At 40.3% G+C, this 19,456-nt stretch overlaps 1 protein-coding gene across 1 annotated transcript in view; it reads right to left on the bottom strand.

Annotated features, from left to right (window-relative positions):
- Positions 1–14,393: 14,393 nt before the first annotated feature.
- Positions 14,394–19,456, bottom strand: part of LOC127432075 (potassium voltage-gated channel subfamily B member 2-like) — a 149,684-nt gene continuing 144,621 nt past the window's right edge. The window contains exon 3 of the mRNA XM_051682868.1: positions 14,394–17,228. Within this exon, the coding sequence (XP_051538828.1) occupies positions 15,291–17,228 (1,938 nt within the window). The 3' untranslated portion in view covers positions 14,394–15,290. The remainder of the gene's footprint in view (positions 17,229–19,456) is intronic.

Here is a 19,456-nt window from a genome sequence, read left to right as displayed (position 1 = left end):
ACATAAATGGAACTATGGGAATTATGTTGTGACTAAACAAAATCCAAAATAAGTCACCCTTTGCCTAGAATTTGCAGACATGTACTCTTGACATTTTCTCAATCAGCTTCTTGAGATATCACCCTGGGATGCTTTTAAACAGTATTGAAGGAGTTCCCATCTATGTTGGGCACTTATTGGCTGCTTTTCTTTATTATTTGGTCCAAGTCATCAATTTCAAAAACTTTTTTTTAATCTTAATTTTATAATGAAATAAATTAATATGCTGGCACAATTATATTTTTGTCTACAAAACTAATTTCAAACATTTAAGCATACACCTTCAGATCAAAAGATTTGTAAGATCATGAGAAACATTTCAGTCAAGTGTTTCAAAACTTTTGATCGGTAGTGTATATATTTGAATATGATAATTAAAAGTGTTTTATCCACACATTAATGATATTTTGAAACGATTGTTCACATAAAATAGCCCAAATTTAAGGTGAAATCATATAACTGATGCCATTTCAATGGAAGATCCTTATTTTTATATTAAATTTACATCCTCAGTGGACAATGCAAGTAAGCTTAAACTTTGGTAGGTTAAAATAGTAGACATACAATAAAACTGTAAATAAAAAACACAAAGAAGATTTAATAATGATGGGAATGAAATCAATTTGACTAACAACGTAATATGCAATATAACTACAAACATATGCAGTTTTCATTATTGTTTCTTCTGAATAAGTACTTTGTTTGGCAGAACTAATTGAAAAAGTATACATTCATACCCAGTACTGTGTACCTAAACATTTACAGCAACTTTACTTCATTAATTAAACACAATAAAACACTTGCCAAACCAAACAGTAAGCACAATATCCCCCCGAGAAGTTTGATTCATTGAAGTATGAAAACCAATATAAACAGCACTCCACTCCAATCATGTCAAGTTTTTTCTGGTATCTTGTCTTGTTCTCATCATTATTTAGTCTTGACTCTGCTCTGATGTTTCTCAAACACACACAACCACGTATCCAGCATATGGTCGACTGCAGCCGCAAAGGTCTTCTTTCGGCTTCTATTTGTGTTGGTTGGAATACAATAAAAAAATCAGTTCAGGGTTTTTTGTCTTTGTCTGAAAAGTAAAAATGTTTGGGAGTCTAACATTTATATTTCCTATTGACACACTAAAGCTGAAGGTATAAAAAACCATCTGAAGACAAATGCTTTTGTGAAACATCTTATGTGCCTTAGACTTTTGCACAGTTCTGCACGCACATGCACCACAACATTAAAACCACTGACAGGTGAAGTGAATAACATGTATTATCTCATTACAAGGGCACCTGTCAAGGGGTGTGATATATTAGGCAGCAAGTGAACAGTTAGTTCTTGAATTTCATGTGTTGGAAGCAGGGAAAATGGGCAAGCGTAAGGATCTGAGCAACTTTCTGAGGGCCAAATTGTGATAGCTAGATGACTGGGTCAGAGCATCTCCAAAACAGCAGATCTCGTGGGGTGTTACTGGTATGCAGTGGTTAGTACCTACCAAAAGTGGTCCAAGGAAAGAGAACCGGTGAACCGGCGACAGGGTCATGGGTGCCCAAGGCACACTGATGCGTGTGGGGAGTGAAGGCTAGCTAATCCGATCCCACAGAAGAGCTACTGTAGCACAAATGGCTGAAAAACTTAATGCTGGCCATGATAGAAAGGTGTCAGAACTAGAGCCCGACCGATATGGGATTTTTGAGACCGATACCGATTTTAGAGAGGGAAAATTCACCAATTACCGATTTATAAAATTTTTGAGCTAGAGTGAAAACAGACCTTTTCTATTTGGATTTTTCACCGAATTTGCACTGTTGCAAAGATGACTATGCAAAGGTACTCAGAAGGCTGCTTTCTTAATATTTTTATCAAAGAATATTTGACATTATTATTATACACTGTCAACAAATTCTAGAAATGAACACTGAGAAAATAAAGAATAAATAAAAACACAATAAATAGCTTAATAAACATCAGTTCTGTATGTTCAGTATCAGTCAGTTGCTGACCATTTAAATAAAGAATAAATAAAATACAATAAATAGCTAAATAAACATCAGTACTGTTTAGTATCAGTCAAATGCTGACCATTAAAATAAAGAATAAATAAAAATACAATAAATAGCTAAATCAACATCAGTACTGTTTAGTATCAGTCAAATGCTAACCATTAAAATAAAGAATAAATAAAAATAAAATAAACAGCTAAATAAACATCAGTACTGTTTAGTATCAGTCAAATGCTGACTATATTAATACTGCCGAGTCAAGATAAACAGTGGCAGCGTTATTACACCGTATTCTGCTATACAAGTTCAGGGGAAACTTTTAATATTACATTTTATAAATGCAATGACTGGAATTGTTCGGTTGAAGGGGGTACCAAACTGTGAATCCTGAACAAAACAATTTGGTGAATACATGTTTACACATTAGCTTCCACTCAGCTGAAAACAATGAAAGTAGCTACGTGATTAGCTAGTTAGCTATAAGTTCGTTGTCACGGAGAGTAAAAGAGGACCTTGTTTATTTTACTTTCCAGCATTGTGTTTCACCAACTAGGTAATAACATGAAATCAACACTCAGCAGACACATTCCACCACCGCACTGTTGTCTGCTAAGCTGCAAAAAGATGCTCTGATGTTTACCTTTCAATCTGTTACATTACTTACTGCACTGACAAACTACAGCTGGCTAACAGCAAACAGACATGAGTGACATGGTTGTCAGGGACAGGGTTAATGTTATATTAGTAATATTGAAAAGGGAAAATGATGGGGTCATTGTTTAAGTTTCCAGTATGTATTTCACAAACTAGTTAGCAACTTACCGACACACAGCTGAACTCCGCCCTGTCTGCAGAGCCATCGTCAGCTCAGAGTCAGCTCTTTAAACGATGGAGTCGGAGCGCGCTCTGCTGGACAAACTACATAATGACACCAATTCTAAAGCATTGTTTTCTGCATTATATGTTCTGAAAAAAAGTTTTCATATCGGCGCATATCGGTAAAATATATGCCGATACCGATATATCGGTGAAAGGCTAATATCGGCTGGGCACTAGTCAGAACACACAGTGCATCACAGCTTGCTGTATAGCCACAGACCGGTCACAGTGCTCATGCTGACTCCAGTCCACTGCCGAAAGTGCCTACAATGGGCATGTGAGCGTCAAAACTGGACCATGGAGCAATGGAAGGTGGCCTGGTCTGATGAATCACAATTTCTTTTACATCATGTGGACAGCCGGGTGCGTGTGCATCGTTTACCTGGGAAAGAGATGGCAGCAGAATGCACCATGGGAAGAAGGCAGGCCGGCTGAGGCAGTGTGATGCTTTGGGCAATATTCTGCTGGGAAACCTTGGGTCCTGGCATTCATGTGGATGTTACTTTGACACGTACCACCTACCTAAAGGTTGTTGCAGACCACATACACCCCTTCATGGCAATGGTATTCCCTGATGGCAGTGGCCTCTTTCGGCAGGATAATGCACCCTGCCATACTGCAAAAATTGTTCAGGAATGGATTGAGGAACATGACAAAGAGTTCGAGGTGTTGAAATGGCCTCCAAATTCCCCAGATCTCAATCCAACTGAGCATCTATGGGATGTGCTGGACCAACAAGTCCGATCCACCACGGCTCCACCTTGCAACTTATAGGACTTAAAGGATCTGCTGCTAACGTCTTGGTGCCAGATACAACAGGACACCTTCAGAGGTCTTGTGGAGTCCATGCCTCGACGGGTCAGAGCTGTTTTGGCGGCGTGAGGGGGACCTACATGATATTAGGCAGGTGGTTTTAATGTTGTGGCTGATTGGTGCGCGCACACACACACACACAATATATATATATATCATTCCATTGTAATAGATAACTTTCAAGCAGCATCTGCACACAAATATAGGCTAATGTAAACTTATTTACCTATTAAACAAAATATTTTTTTTTTAAACCTATCAAACTCCTTTTGTGAAATCCTTTGTTTGGAAAGTGTGCAATCTTTGTTTAAAATAAACAGCATTTGGTTTGATTTGTCATCTAATGCAACAGCATAGACATTTTTAAGTGTCTACATTTTGATGGGGGTCAATGCATGTTGTGTTTAATAATGGCAGCAATTCACATTCACTCTCACATTCAAATACCTCAAAAGAGAAATATTGTGATATTACCCAGGTTTTCCCCATCCAACACTCTGACGAGGAAACAGCAGATGGTTCACTGAAAGGGATCATCCCACCTGTATGAACACGACTAATGCTGCTCATCCACTATGGCTGTAGACAAGACAACGTGACATTATAAAACAAACAAATGAAAATTATACAATATTGTAACAATATATACTACAATGAAGACGAAAGGATACATGGGGACTCCAATACATGTATTTTCCAACACTTTACCATCAAATATTTTCAGAGTATTGCGGAAGTTGACAGATCTGTCTGCGAAGTAAAAATCGACCATCCATGATTTAACGACGCCCTCCACCTCGTGGCAATCTGTTTTATAAGTTGAGCTGGAGATCATGTCATGTAACGTGCTCTCCATGTTCAGGTTTGTTTTGAAAACAATAGTTCCCGCCAACTGTGTCACGTGGAGATGATGAGAAGTGACTGCGGCGCCACCTGCAGGCGTGGAGTAAATAACCCTATTCATAAACCTTTGCTTCCTTGCAATTTTCGTATTTTAGAGTAGACAAACATTTAAATTAAGTAAAAGCTGGACATTAATGCTTCATTTTAAAAAGCCTTAAATAAACATTTAAAGGGTTTCCTACTTTGAGAGTGCTGTCTGATGAAAAACATCCTGTCTCATCAAATAAATGTATGTTAACAACACCTTTTCGGCAAACAAAAATACTATCTCCTTCCATAAGTAATCACACATTTTATATTCTTATCCACTACTGTTGTCTCTGTCTCAAAGACAAACCTTTTTTTTTTTTTTTTTTTTTTAATTAAGAACAATTCAAATTGTACAAACAAGAGTACATATGTAACACATGTGAAAACATTGTAATAAAATAAACATGTCAGGGGTAGGCTATATGAGAAAAAATATATGTAAGTGAAGCAGCACAAATTACATTAAAGAAACATATTGCACACAGTAAACTGTTGCATAGTTTGTATAGCTTTTAGATTTTTACTTTTAGACATGTTTCAAATATATATCAAATACATGTATTTTTTCAGTCCATTTAACATTATGTATACAATAACGAGCCACAGGGCCGTAGCAAGGAATTCTGGGCTCCTTACCTATTAGCCTAAAGAAATACAGTTTCAAATTAGTTTTGGGTCCCCCTGTACCTTTGGGCCCCTAGAAACATTACCACCTTTCTCTCCAATAGCTACGGCCCTGATGAGCCATAATAATAATTAAATCACATATAAATACTATATATATATATATATATATATATATATATATATATATATATATATATATATATATACACACTATTAACTGAAAGAGTGTCTGAGACAAACTGTGTTGCAAGTATTTCACCACTAGGTGTTGCACTAGTTTACCACATGACAATGATGAAACGGAAATTCGTTTAAAAGGTTTGCTCGTGTCCTTCGACTACATTCTTTTCTTAGATAAGAGCAACAACAAAAGCAACTAGACTATGTTTGATGCATTCACTTCTAGATTCATGCCACATTTGGTCAAGTCTTGATAAAAGCTTCTTATACTTGCTAAACAATGCAACATATGACGTTTACAACAAAGAGTGAATATAGACTGTATTGGTTAAGCAATTAAACAAGAAAACAGTTCTGGCTATGGCTTCAATTCGATTAGATAGCAGTAAATTCTACTCTTGGGGCTGTTTGTTTTCCTCCATGCCAACTGAAATACATCCTTGAGTTAGAGTGGGCATAGATAGAGCCTGTTTAAGGTTGTTTGTCAAGTATAGTACCACCATGTTTCTATTGCATTTGGATTGAAAAAGTTATTGAACAAGAAAACCATGGAAACTCCATAAGATATTGTTAAAATAATATTCCGGTTTCAAGTTTAGCTCAACCGACACCATTTGTGGCATAATATTGATCACCACAAAAAATAATTGTGACTTGCACCTCCTTTTCTTAAAAAAAGAAGCAAAAGCTGTGTTCCATTGATGCACTTACAGTGGAAGTGAATGGGGGCCAATCTGTAAACATTAAAATACTCACTGTGTCAAAAGTATAGCCAGGCGACAATATGCGTGTTAACATGATTTTAGTGTGAAAAAATCACTTTCTGTGTAAAGTTATAGCCAGTTTTACAAATTAATTGCCATGTCGATGTAATGTCAACAAACCCTAAAATGACTGTAAAATGATGATTTAAACAACTTTAAAGCTCAAATAATACATGAGTTTTAACAAAAGAATTAATGTTAATGCTTTTATAAAATTGTAAGTTTCACATTTCTGCCTTTAAACCTTCCAAACACAGTTGTCAGGTGGCTCGCACAGACCGAACACTTATAGTGCAGTATTAATATTTTACAGTATATATTAATATATAAGTATGATATACTTTTATTTGTAGTATTTTAAAGATTCAAGTATTTAATTGCAACATTTTTCTAAATTTGCTGCAAAATAAAGGGCATTTTGTGGAGCACTTGCTTCAGATTCACGTTACGATAAAAACTGGTCCTTGAATAAATTATTTAATCAATTACAATAATGGCAATTGTGCATGTGCACAATTTTATTTTTTTACTCTGTGCTTGTGCATTTTGGGATTTAAATGTATCCAAGTGGACTGAGTGTTTTAACTATGTTCACCAAAATTCGTTCAGATCCATTTAATGATTCCGTGACCATTTCTGGTGATGCCAGAAGGTGGTGACAAATGAGTGTCTTGTGTGAAATTGGATAGTCACTGAATCAACGATGAAAAGATGACTATAGACCTACAAAGAGACTTTAGTAGAGGTTTTAAGCAAAATAAGAACAAAGCAAATATTTCATTTCCCTACAGTTTGTGAACCGCTGAGCATGACTTTTATCATAAGACAATAATAGTCTTATAATAATTGAGTTTCAATAACGTCCGTACGTTTTCATGCATAAAAAAGTGTCCATATGTATTGACTTCAGCAAAATGCCTAAGTGTTCTAAGAACACAGCAGATCATTTTTCCAATAGTTTGTCTGCACACCAACATAGAGGTAAAAACAGGAGCTGATATTAAAAATAGCTTTACATATTTAACACAGATCGAGTAATCTGCTTAAATTGGCAAAAAGAACAGATCAAACTTTTACCTCACAAACGTAATGTAAAAAGCATAACTTAATTAAGACTCATGCGCTGATATAAACTTCACTTACAATGTGTGCTTAAAAGAAGGACTGTCCTTTGTTTTTTTTTTCTGTAGTGCATTTCAGGTAATGCTGCCAATCAAGAATGATATGCCGATAAATAACTCTCGTTTGTGTGTTCCTCATCTCTACATTATTAATTTAGATCAACATCAGTGGCTATAAAAAACATGGATAAATGAGCATTGTTGAAAGCAACTTTGTAGAAATGAACAAAGCCGTGTTGATTAGATTGTCTGACTGACGGCCTATTACGTAAGGGTTGTTTTGGCTCATGAAACTCACCTATGATTGGCTGGATGGTTGCTCAATCAGCCCAAAGTACCAAAACGCAAAGAATACTGTATACAAATCCAGCATTTGGACTCAGTATGGGTTTAGCTTGAAAAAGTGCAGGAGACAAAATCACCTTTTAAAGAGTACTGGGGATGTGTCTCCCACATCCCCCGCGGCTGCTACGCCCTTGCCAGCATGCCAAGGTAATTTTTCATCTAAGCTACCACAACTTTTATAAATAACATCATTATGTCAACACTACTCTCTTTCCCCAAATCCTTAATGTGTTTCTGGCTGGTGGACAACTTACGAAGTCAGCGTTTATACAGTATGTTACTATTTACTTACTCCAAGCCTTGTTTCTGTACATCAGTCAAGAGAATGAAACCGGATGCTTCAATAAAGACAGGAGATGACAGGTGCAGAACACAAGTGAGTTATTTACACATTTATTTGTAATCCTGCATATGCTAGTAGACTTAACATAGACAACGCGATTCATTTTACAGAAATGTTGACATACATGTACCATGACAAAGTGTTCTGTGATCACATACAGTAATTGTACAGACTACTACATGCATTCAAAGATGCTGATATGTGCAGAAATAGTCTGCAGCTTAAGGTGTCTATGGACATTGAGATACAAGATAACATAGTTAAAAAAAAAGAGGCAGAAGACATGAGAGGAGAAAATACAATGTCGCATTTATGCATGGGAGAACACATGGATGACACATTTATGGTTAAGTAATAACCTCGCTTTCAAACAATAAAATAAATTCACACGCTTGCCATGACCATATACCACAAAAGATCATGTGATGAGAAACATGCTTGTTCACAGTCCATCAGCTGTTAGCTCACAGAGTTTATTTTAGCATTTACAAAAACCATACTGAATGAACAAAGTCATACAGACCCAAATCCCCTTGCATCTGCTGCTCCCAAAAAGGGTCATGGGAGATGCTTCTGTAGTCATTTGATGACATGCTACAAATAAAAAAGCAACCGACTGCCTGGTGTTAAGATATATGCGAGAACCATGTTTAACAGTACCTTAATTCAACAGGTTTATTTGTGCAATATTTTAATCTGTAATATTGAAATGCCACAGTGCACATGAGAGTCTGTTGTTGCCAGAGAAACAACTGAGACTGATCATGAAAAAAAAAACAAAAACAAAAAAACTTTAGGATACCAGTAAACAACTAATAAGTTAAATAAAATCATAAATAACTTCTTATGAATTTTTCATATGATGAGGGCTAAAACTGAAGCATATGTAAGCGCTAGCATGATATGATGTATAGAAAGCATTTCAACTGGCTTGTGTTTAGGGCATCTGATGTCCTTCAAGAGGTCATACCATACCTTATATTACTTTTCTCCCTGAGGCCCACTTATAATTTAGTTTCCCTATCTGTCACTCACTCGACATTGTGTCGATGTAGTGACACTAGGGGTCACTCTTGGGAGCCCCGAACACCTCTGATCTTTGAGAAAAGGCCAATGGGAATTGGCGAGTGGAAGGAGCTGGCATGCAACCACTCATTCAGATTTTCTCTTCGGAGCCGAGCGGTTCTAATCATCTGCTGGATTTACGGCGCATTTCAGCGGCATCTCCCCCTCTGCACCGGTGCAGTGCAGAGAATGCCCCTGGGCACTTCGGCAGACTGAAAGAGTATATTCTTCTCTCTGAAAAGAGTATATTTTCTCCTTCTAAAAAAGTGGCACTTACGGGAGCGTCTTTTTAAAGATGCCTTTCCGTTTGTGTATAATTCCTGGTTGCGGTCGATACTTCTCCGCATCTGATGGCCACGATCATTGTCTTAGTGTCTGGGTGCTGCCAACACGGAGACATCGTTCGTGGATGGGTCATGTCCTCATTGCGAGAACATGACTATGGCAACGTTGCGGTTGTGGCTTTCTTTCGTATGAAGGGATGCCACCCCAGCGGCTCCCCGCCTCGGTCCTTCTACCTACGGGTATGAGGCCGCATCGGTTAGCACTGGGGGCGATTTGGGGACTTCAATGGGACTACCTCCGCCTGGAAACCCCCCACGGACCTCCTATTCCCCAGCACGCTCGTCTGCCCCGGTCGGGTTCTGGGATGAGACCGCCGGCCTGTCTCAGGGTGAGTTCGTGCTCTCATTCGGAGATCGCGAAGAGGATGAGTTGTCGATTGCAGAATTGGAGAGCGATGCTGAGGCCTTGGCTGGGCTCCCACCTTCGAGTGCGGTCGCCCAGTCGCAGGCCGACGCCGAGCTGACGGCCATAATTGCCCGGGCGGCCACGAGCGTTGGGCTAGAGTGGAATCCTCCACTCTCCCCTGAACCCTTGCGGTTCGATGATTGGTTCCTGGGCCCAGAGCGCCGCTCACGGCTGCACCCCGCCCCGGTCCCTTTCTTACCGGAGGTGCATGAGGAGCTGACAAGGTTGTGGAGGGCACCTTTTACTGTCCGATCCCGGTCTGTCCCGAGATGGGCATGGCGCCGCGGGACACATCGTGTGGTCATCACATCGATCTGTCGCCGCCTCTTCAACCCTTGGTCGTATCTGACATTTCTATGGGCTGGAGTTCCCCTAGAGCAGGTCTCCAGGCGTATCGTCATCACGACGGACGCCTCCAAGACAGATTGGGGTGCCATATGCAACGGGCACGCAGTGGCCGGCTCTTGGACCGGCCCGCAACTGCGTTGGCACATCAACTGCCTTGAGTTGCTGGCAGTGCTGCTCGCCCTGCGGAGGCTCAGGCCGTTGATCCAGGGCAAGCATGTGTTGGTCCGGACGGAAAACATGGCGACAATAGCGTACATCAATCGCCAAAGTGGCCTACGCTCCCGTTGCATGTTGCAACTCGCCCGCTGTCTCCTCCTCTGGAGTCAGCAGCACCTCAAGTTGTTGCGAGCCACTCATATCCCAGGTGACCTCAACACCGCGGCGGATGCGCTGTCACGATGGATTACGCTCAAAGGAGATTGGAGACTCCACCCCCAGGTGGTCCAGCTGATTTGGAGTCGATTCGGTCAAGTGCAGGTAGACCTGTTCGCTTCCCGGGAATCCTCCCACTGCCTGCTTTGGTACACCCTGACCGAGGCCCCCCTCGGTACAGATGTGCTGGCACACAGCTGGCCCCCGTGACTATGCAAGTATGCGTCCACCCATTAAGCCTACTCGCACAGACTCTGTGCAAGGTCAGGGAGGACGAGGAGCAAGTCATCCTAGTAGCACCACCCAGACCTGGTTCTCCGACCTCACGCTCCTCGCGACAGCCCCCCCCGGTGAATTCCCCTGAGGAAGGACCTTCTTTCTCAGGGACGGGGCACCATCTGGCACCCGCAACCAGACCTCTGGAACCTCCACGTCTGGCCCCTGGATGGGACGTGGAAGACCTAAGTGGCCTACAACCTGCAGTGGTAGACACGATCACTCAGGCTAGGGCCCCCTCTACGAGGCGCCTGTATGCCTTGAAGTGGCATCTGTTCACTAAGTGGTGTTCTTCCCGGTGTGAAGACCCCCAGAGATATGCAGTCGGATTAGTGCTTTCATTCCTGCAGGAGAGGCTGGAGGGACGGCTGTCCCCCTCCACCTTGAAGGTGTATGTCGCTGCTATATCGGCACATCACAATGCAGTAGACGGTAAGTATTTAGGGAAGCACGACTTGATCATCAGGTTCCTGAGAGGTGCTAGGAGATTAAATCCCCCCAGACTGCGCCTCATTCCCTCGTGGGACCTCTCTGTGGTCCTTAGGGGCCTACGGGGAGCTCCATTCGAGCCCCTGGAGTCAGTTGAGCTAAAGGCACTCTCTTTGAAGACTGCCCTCCTGACAGCGCTCACCTCCATCAAGAGAGTAGGGGAACTGCAGGCGTTCTCTGTCAGTGAAATGTGCCTGGAGTTTGGTCCGGGCTACTTTCACGTGATCCTGAGACCCCGACCGGGCTATGTGCCCAAGGTTCCCACGACCCCATTTAGGGATCAGGTAGTGAACCTGCAAGCACTGCCCCAGGAGGAGGCAGACCCAGCCTTGGCGTTGCTGTGTCTGGTGCGTGCTTTGCGCATCTATTTGGATCGCACGCAGAGCTTTAGACGCTCTGAGCAGCTCTTTGTCTGCTTTGCGGTCAGCAGAAAGGGAGTGCTCTCTCCAAACAGAGGATCGCCCACTGGGTCACTGATGCCATCGCGATGGCATATCATGCCCAGGATGTGCCGCCCCCCTTGGGGCTGCGAGCCCACTCTACTAGGAGTGTTGCGGCCTCCTGGGCCCTGACCAATGGTGCCTCTTTAGCAGACATATGCAGAGCAGCGGGCTTGGTAACACCCAACACCTTTGCGATTTTTTACAATCTCCGGGTTGAGCCGGTCTCGTCCCATGTGTTGTCAGGTATGAGCAGGTAAATTCTGGGACAGCTGGCCGGGTGTACCGCTTGCGTATAGCGCCTTTCCCCTCCCTGAGGTGAAGACGTGCGCTTTGACTCCCAGTCGTGTTCACAAAGTTGTGGACCCTGGATGACATCGACACAACGTCGAGTGAGTGACAGATAGGGAAAGTCCTGGTTACTTTTGTAACCTCCGTTCCCTGATGGAGGGAACGAGACGTTGTGTCCCGCTTGCCACAACACTCAACTACCCACTGAAATGGCCGGGACCTTGTCTCGGCTCCTCAGCACAAAACCTGAATGAGTGGTTGCAGGCCAGCTCCATATACTTATATGTCCGGGGGAGTGGCATGCAAATTCCACTCGCCAATTCCCATTGGCCTTTTCTCAAAGATCAGAGGTGTTCGGGGCTCCCAAGAGTGACTTCCCTCCATCAGGGAACGGAGGATACGAAAGTAACCAGGATGTTTTCATGACAATGTGGGTAGTCATATTTTAATGTTCTGGGTTTCTGACATCAGAAATCAAAGTATTTCAGTTTTACCAGCTTAGATGTGATAAATGGATTTTTGGACTGGTGAGTTTTAAAAGTTACAGTATGCTTTTCATAGAATATTTTAAATGATCTAAAAAGATCTAGGAAAAATGCATTGCTCATGATATGACCCCTTTAGACAGTTGTTGATGTGAATTTGGTACTGAGTAACAACAGAAATTTGTAACTGCTTTCAAATGCTGAAAAAATACACTCTTGCTCTGAAAACAAAGCCCATTTATTTACCATATCAAAAGTGCCTATAGGCAGTGCTATCTTGAAACACAACTGGTTAAAGTATTCCTTTCATTGATGACTGCACTCTCGACATACTGTAAAGCACACCAGGGAAGCCAGTGGTCTTATGGGAATGCGTGAGATGGGCCATCGTTTTGCTGTCTGTCGAAACAGGCATGAGATAACACATTATTGAAAAACAATTACAATTATAAAAGAAACAATATGATGCTTTCTTTAAACGAAGAAAACATAGACATGTACCACATCAGAACATTAGTGTTGTAGAAAACCTGAGAACTTAATATTACACATATCTAAAAGACCTGATTATTTCCCTCCTATAAAAAGTAGATTTTTTCTGTACAGTGCTATATGAACAAAGCCAAATTATTTGTAGCCTTCTCATAAATAAGTGTTTATGAAGAGGCACACATTATTTCAAACACCATATGGCAGGAAATTGTGGTCGTGCAGAATTTTGGTTTAAAAAAAACAAAACTGTCAGAGTTAGTTCATAAAACATAAAACACAGTTTGTTTTTTAAATTTAAAATGAATATTTTTCTAGACATTTATAAAAGGTCCTCATGCTCCAATTTGTCAATAAAATCTTTATTAGAAGAGTACTGACGTTTAACTGTAGTGACCCCTACAGTCACATGGTAATTTTGTAAAATGTCAAATGATTTTTTTGAGTGGTAACACTGATATTTCAAATATTAAAGATATATCATCTGAAAAATACAATTGTAGTCTCTGCCTGTACACTTACAAACCCATTAGACTGTAATAAAGTGCCACAATTCTTGGCCTGCATAGATTGCAGTATGCTGTATTGCACTTCCCACCATAATGTTACCATGTGAGCCAGCTGAATTATAAGTTCTTCCTCCTCGTCTTTTTACAATCCTCATTCAGCCCATTCAGATTGTGTGATTTCTTTAAACACAATATGCATTTTGAACAATCAGCCAACCGCCATGCCAAAGCAAATAATATACATGTAATTCCAGCAATCTTGGAATAAAGGCAACATAAAATGTATATTTTCTCTGGTGACAGAAAAAACAAAACAAAACAAACAAACAAACAAAAAAACATATGGGGCTTCAGTCCTGATGATAATACTAAACTCAGAGTAAAATAAATATTAAATACTGGATAAAATTGAGTTTCTGCTAAGAAACGACTAAAAGGTCAAGCATATGAATGATACAGATATAGTGAAACATGGATAATAATGAAACAACTCATGTAAAAAATTAAAACTACAGTGGCATTTACACTACCGCACTCTTCCTAAATGAAAAAATGTTTGATGTCTGTGTGTAAAAGAAAATATAGTGTGATGTTATATAGTGAAATGCTTTGGTCCTTTTGACAAAAAACATATTACCAAGCTGATTGAGTGTTTTGAGTTTTAAAAGGGGAAAACGTATGTGAACAACATTTTAAGTTTCAATGACCAGAACTACTTGCTTGGTGGTCAAATTACTTGGTGGTAATTTAACACCACTATGTGAAATCTACTAGTTTTTAGTATTGTGCTGTTGTTTATGTAAAAATAAGTTAAGACATACATACCTATTGTACCCATCTTTTTGTATATAACTTCAAAAGCAGGCCATTACATTTTTCTTCCGAAAGGTTCAAATCTAACTTTATCATAATAGTTTTGCAATATGGCTATGCATTTTACAGCAACTGTATAAAATCTGATTGCTATTCTCATCCGTTATGTATTTGGCAACTGCAGGTGTATATGTAACTTTGTATATCAAGAAAAAAAAGTGGTGCAATCCATCAGCAAATATATAAATGTCTGGTCATTTAATGTAAGATGTCAATTAATGGTGTTAATTTGGGTACTAAACCTGATTCTGAAAACATATTTTGGTGACATTATAGGCCATTCCTAAATCTTAACAAAAAAACGCATCTGAATTAGGTACACATTGCATTTCTACAGAAAGTCATGATATGTTTCAATACGTCGCTACTTTGCAGCTCACTTTTCACAGTCTTTGATGATAAATACCTCTTTAAAAAAAAAAAATTGTTTTTGACATCCACTATTTCCTCTGTGGCTATGTGCATTGTCATTGCTGTAGTCTCTGTATTTACCGTGGAGTGCTCTCAGCAAACTAAGCACCGTAAAACAGCATTGTTAATAAGCATGCATTTGAAGAATTGTCCCCCTACATCACTGACTGTCTATAAAATTGAACAAGTGAAAAGGTACAATGTACAGGTAGGCCAACAATGTCCTTATCATGGGTAGATACATTCTAAGCAAGCCTCTTGTTTGCACCCGCATCCTCCAGGTCTTGTCTGCGAGAATTGCAGTCTCATTCATTTTTACAATTGACAACAACACAATTACAATGGACTTTTCATGCCATGCAGAAATATCTTTCAGCTCACAACTGTGTGCCCTTTTTTCCTCAAGTGAGTTTGTAGCTTCAGTCAGAATGTCAGCCCACAGTCACATACCAGTTTCACAGGATGGTGAAAGATTACCATCCCCTGACATCAAATGGATCTCTGGTTTAAACATGTGGTTCTCTACCTTGTGTTCACTTTGGTTAATGTCTGGCTTCTCCTCCCCATTATTAGCAACTACACCCTGAGTGCAGTTCTGTGCTGAGAGTTTGGGTGAGGATATGGCTGCAGAAGCCACTTCCTTCTGATTATTTTCCTTGTGATACTCATGTTCCACCAACTCTCCCAGAAGCAATGCTGTCTCCCCAGGAAGGTATTCACCAGCTAGTATCTTTGGAGAAAGAACTAAGCCTTTCTTTGGGATACTAGCCAGTGGCTCTGAATCTGAATAGAGAGGAGAGCACTCTCCCTCCGGGGAGTCGTCTTCCAGAAGACTGTTGTTGATATCCTGCGGGGAAGAGGTGTTGGGTGGCGTCGGAGGAGCATCTTCTGGTGTTTCTATAAAGTTGACTTTGAGGCATTTTGTCTTAACTGAATTTGTGCCCCGAATGGAACTTCTGATGTTCTCCACGACCTCATTAAAATTCTCACCATCTGGATTGACAGGCCCATCCTTAAATGGGCCAGTATCTTCTGTGATCTCATCCGGACTCATGTCCGAGGGTGTCAGCTGGCCAAGGTGAAGGTGTGGAGGTGATTTAGGTTGCCTTTGCTGAACCTGCTCTGCTGAATAAGAAGGGATGGATGCCTTCTCACCCTGTCCAAATTCAGCAGTGCAGCTTGCAAAGCTGTCAACACTTGATATGCTTCTCATGTCAGTGATGGTTCTATCCCTGGGTTTTTGTTCAGTGGCAGGTGGAACTTCCTTCATCTCCAACTCTACCTCATGTTTTGACAGACCTGAGGCTGTAGTTGTGCTGAGATCAGAGAAGGACCGCGTCTTTGTCATCTGGTTATACATTTCTTCCAGTTTCTGAGCATTGAGGTGCTGCGGACTTGGTGTTCTGACATATTCCCGTGATCCGTGCGGGTCGCTGTCAGGAAACTTTTTGTCAAAGGATCTTAGGCTGGTCTCTGAGGATGTGCGCTTCGGAATACCCCACCGGCTCGGAGATAGATGGTTATCCATTGGCTGTTTATCATCAATTTTGTCTACGACAACATCCATGAGCTCCATACTTCGTGCAAAGGCATCTTTCAGATTCATAGACACGATACTGCCATTCCTCTTTGCTCGTTCTAAGGCCTCTCTTCTCTTGATGGCTTTCTCCTGTCGTTTCTGCTCCTTGTAGAACTCTGAGAAGTTGTTCACAATAATAGGTATGGGTAAGGCAATGACCAGCACACCAGCAATGCAGCAAAGTCCACCAACTATTTTGCCAAGCAAAGTCTGTGGGTAAATATCTCCATAGCCAACTGTTGTCATGGTGATTGTAGCCCACCAAAATGAAGCTGGGATACTGGTAAATTTTGTTGCATCCTCATCCTTCTCTGCGAAGAACACCAGACTCGAGAAAATCATAATACCCATGGCTAAGAACAATATGAGTAAGCCAAGCTCATTGTAACTGCGCCTGAGGGTGAATCCAAGGGACTGCAGTCCAGTTGAATGTCTCGCCAATTTCAGAATCCTCAATATTCTCATGATGCGGAATATCTGCACCACCCTCCTCACATTTTGGAACTGCAGCACACTTTTGTTTGATTCGGTCAGAAATATAGTGACGTAGTAGGGTAATATAGCTAACAAGTCAATGACATTTAGTGGCCCTTTGAAGAATTTCCACTTGTTTGGTGAGGACAGGAAGCGCAGGAGATACTCCATTGTAAACCATGCAATACACACAGCTTCAACGTGAGCAAGTTGAGGATTGTCATTGGCTTGTTCAAATTCGTCTATTACTTGGAGTTCAGGCAAGGTGTTCAGGGACAGTGCAACTGTTGAAAGTATGATGAACAGGATGGATATAATGGCCAAAACCTGCAGGAGAAAAAAGAAAGAGAGACATTGTTTTTTTTTTTCCTCTATTTGTTTAAAATGCATGGATCAAGATGTACAAAGAAATCTTTTGAACAAAATATTTTGAGTTCAAAGTTCAAATATTTGTGTTCAAAGTCCAAAAATTGTTGCTGATCTAGGACCAGTTTTACTTTTAACTGATTGAGCTCTGTTCTCAGAAATCCACCAGTAAACTAAAACTGGTGCTGATCTAGGATCAGTTTTTCTTTTTACTGATTGATCTCTGAAAAAAGAGATTGGTCAGACAGAACTGAGTGGGCAGTCTCTCTCAATCTGAAACATTTGATAACAGAAATACACCTTGAAATACATTTTGTGTAGGGATTCACTGATTGATTGGCCGATCTTTGTCTTAAATCTGTGATTGGCGATCGGCCAATCATGCCTAGATTCAGGGCTGATCTTTTTTAAACTGCAGCACGCATGAAATCACACAAACACTGCTACCTTAATGAATGAGCACCTGCTCAGCCCCCGAAGTATGACTTTGCAGCCACCGAAGGGTGAGCAATTGGCATTTCTAAGCAATGCTGTAAAGACATGCTGTAATTCAGATGAATATGCTGGTTTGTTTTAAAATGTGTTTGAATTACATGTGTTTGAATATTAAGGTGTCCATTTTCAAGAGTCATTACAGTAGACTTGCTGTACAGTTAGACAGGGGACGGAAGATAAATGGATGTGTAAATGAATGAAACAACAAATAAACATGCAAACACAAATCTGAGTATACTTGGTGTAACATGAGTTGCGAAAAATGGTGCGTGGAGCAATAGTTTTATTTGCGCTCTCAGTTACACTCCCTCCAAAACACACTTTCGGTGTCAATCAAACATTCAACCTCTAATTAGTCACTCATCCCAGTGCTATTTTGTAAGAACCCTGATTTAAATCAGATATATATGTTTGTCACAATACCACTTATAACAGCAATAACAGATTAACCTTCAATAACGGCACCACTTCTTCACAGAGTTGCTTAAAAATTTGTGATTTGCATTACACCAAGACGTCAAGGCGGTAGAAAAATCATAGCTACTAATGATTTCTAACTGAAGCAGTTTCAGAGCTTGTAATAGATATATCTCTCTTATTTTTTTATACATATCTCTTATTTATGAATGTATCTCTGCTGTGTGTGATGCTCTCATGGTGTTTACTGGTTGCGAGTACGGTATGTCTCAATGATCTATGATAGTGACAACAGAACTATTCATAAATGTTTTCAATTCAAATAAATGTTTGCATTTCACAATTACTGTAAAATATTGTAATTTTACAGTGTGGGGCATTAATATTTAACATATAGCTTGCAAAATTTAAAATTTGGAACTTTTAAAAGAAATATAAGTGATCAGATAGGTAATGTTACCTCACAGTGTTTAAAAAAAGTGGTGATCTGGATCGGCCTTAAATTTCCCGATTGGTGCACCACGAATTTTGTAACAATATAATAAGCCTGATTCCAGGCATTGTCTGATTGTCTCATTGTCTGAAATCAGGGCATAAATAAAAACTGGGGCAAAAATAGCCTACCATTTTCTTTGATTACAGGTATTGAAGGAGATCTCAATGAATGAGCAAGCATACAGTAAGGTATGAATATCAAACATGAGCATGAATGAAATGATAGAGCTATCTCCTCGTAAATGGACGTCAGTAAATGAATAAATGGGTGGATCAAGCATGAGAAGACTTTCCTGCCACTACTGACCAACTGCAGGCAGAGCTTTTTCAAACAGAGCAGGTCGAAGACAACACCCGTACTTTTACCCACGCATCTCTCATTGCACCCTACCTGCTGAGAGTGATTCTTTCAACATGCAACACTGGTCACCTTCCTCTAAGCTTGGAGAAATCATTGCCCTGCTTGAGTTTATATTGTGTGTATACCGACAAAGGATGCCAAAGCATTGGTTTTTGCCTATGTAAAAGACAGACCATGCAAATTCTTTGTTCTTTCACTGATAGTGTTTTCTTAAATTATAGTGTTTTTCTAGTAAGGTGGTGAAAGAGGGGTTGGGTCTCATATACTGTAACTCTCATCACATAGACACAGCACTTGATTTACTGCTTTAATGTTCTTTGTATAGTAATCTCCATCTTAAAATGTTTTGCAAGATTGTGAAGCTATGCAAAAAATAAATAAAAATAAAAATAAACTCAAAGAGCTTGGCTACAGAACAAGC

Source organism: Myxocyprinus asiaticus, chromosome 41 (genome assembly GCF_019703515.2).
Source record: "Myxocyprinus asiaticus isolate MX2 ecotype Aquarium Trade chromosome 41, UBuf_Myxa_2, whole genome shotgun sequence".
NCBI lineage: Eukaryota > Metazoa > Chordata > Actinopteri > Cypriniformes > Catostomidae > Myxocyprinus > Myxocyprinus asiaticus.
This window is presented reverse-complemented; position numbering and strand designations above follow the sequence as displayed.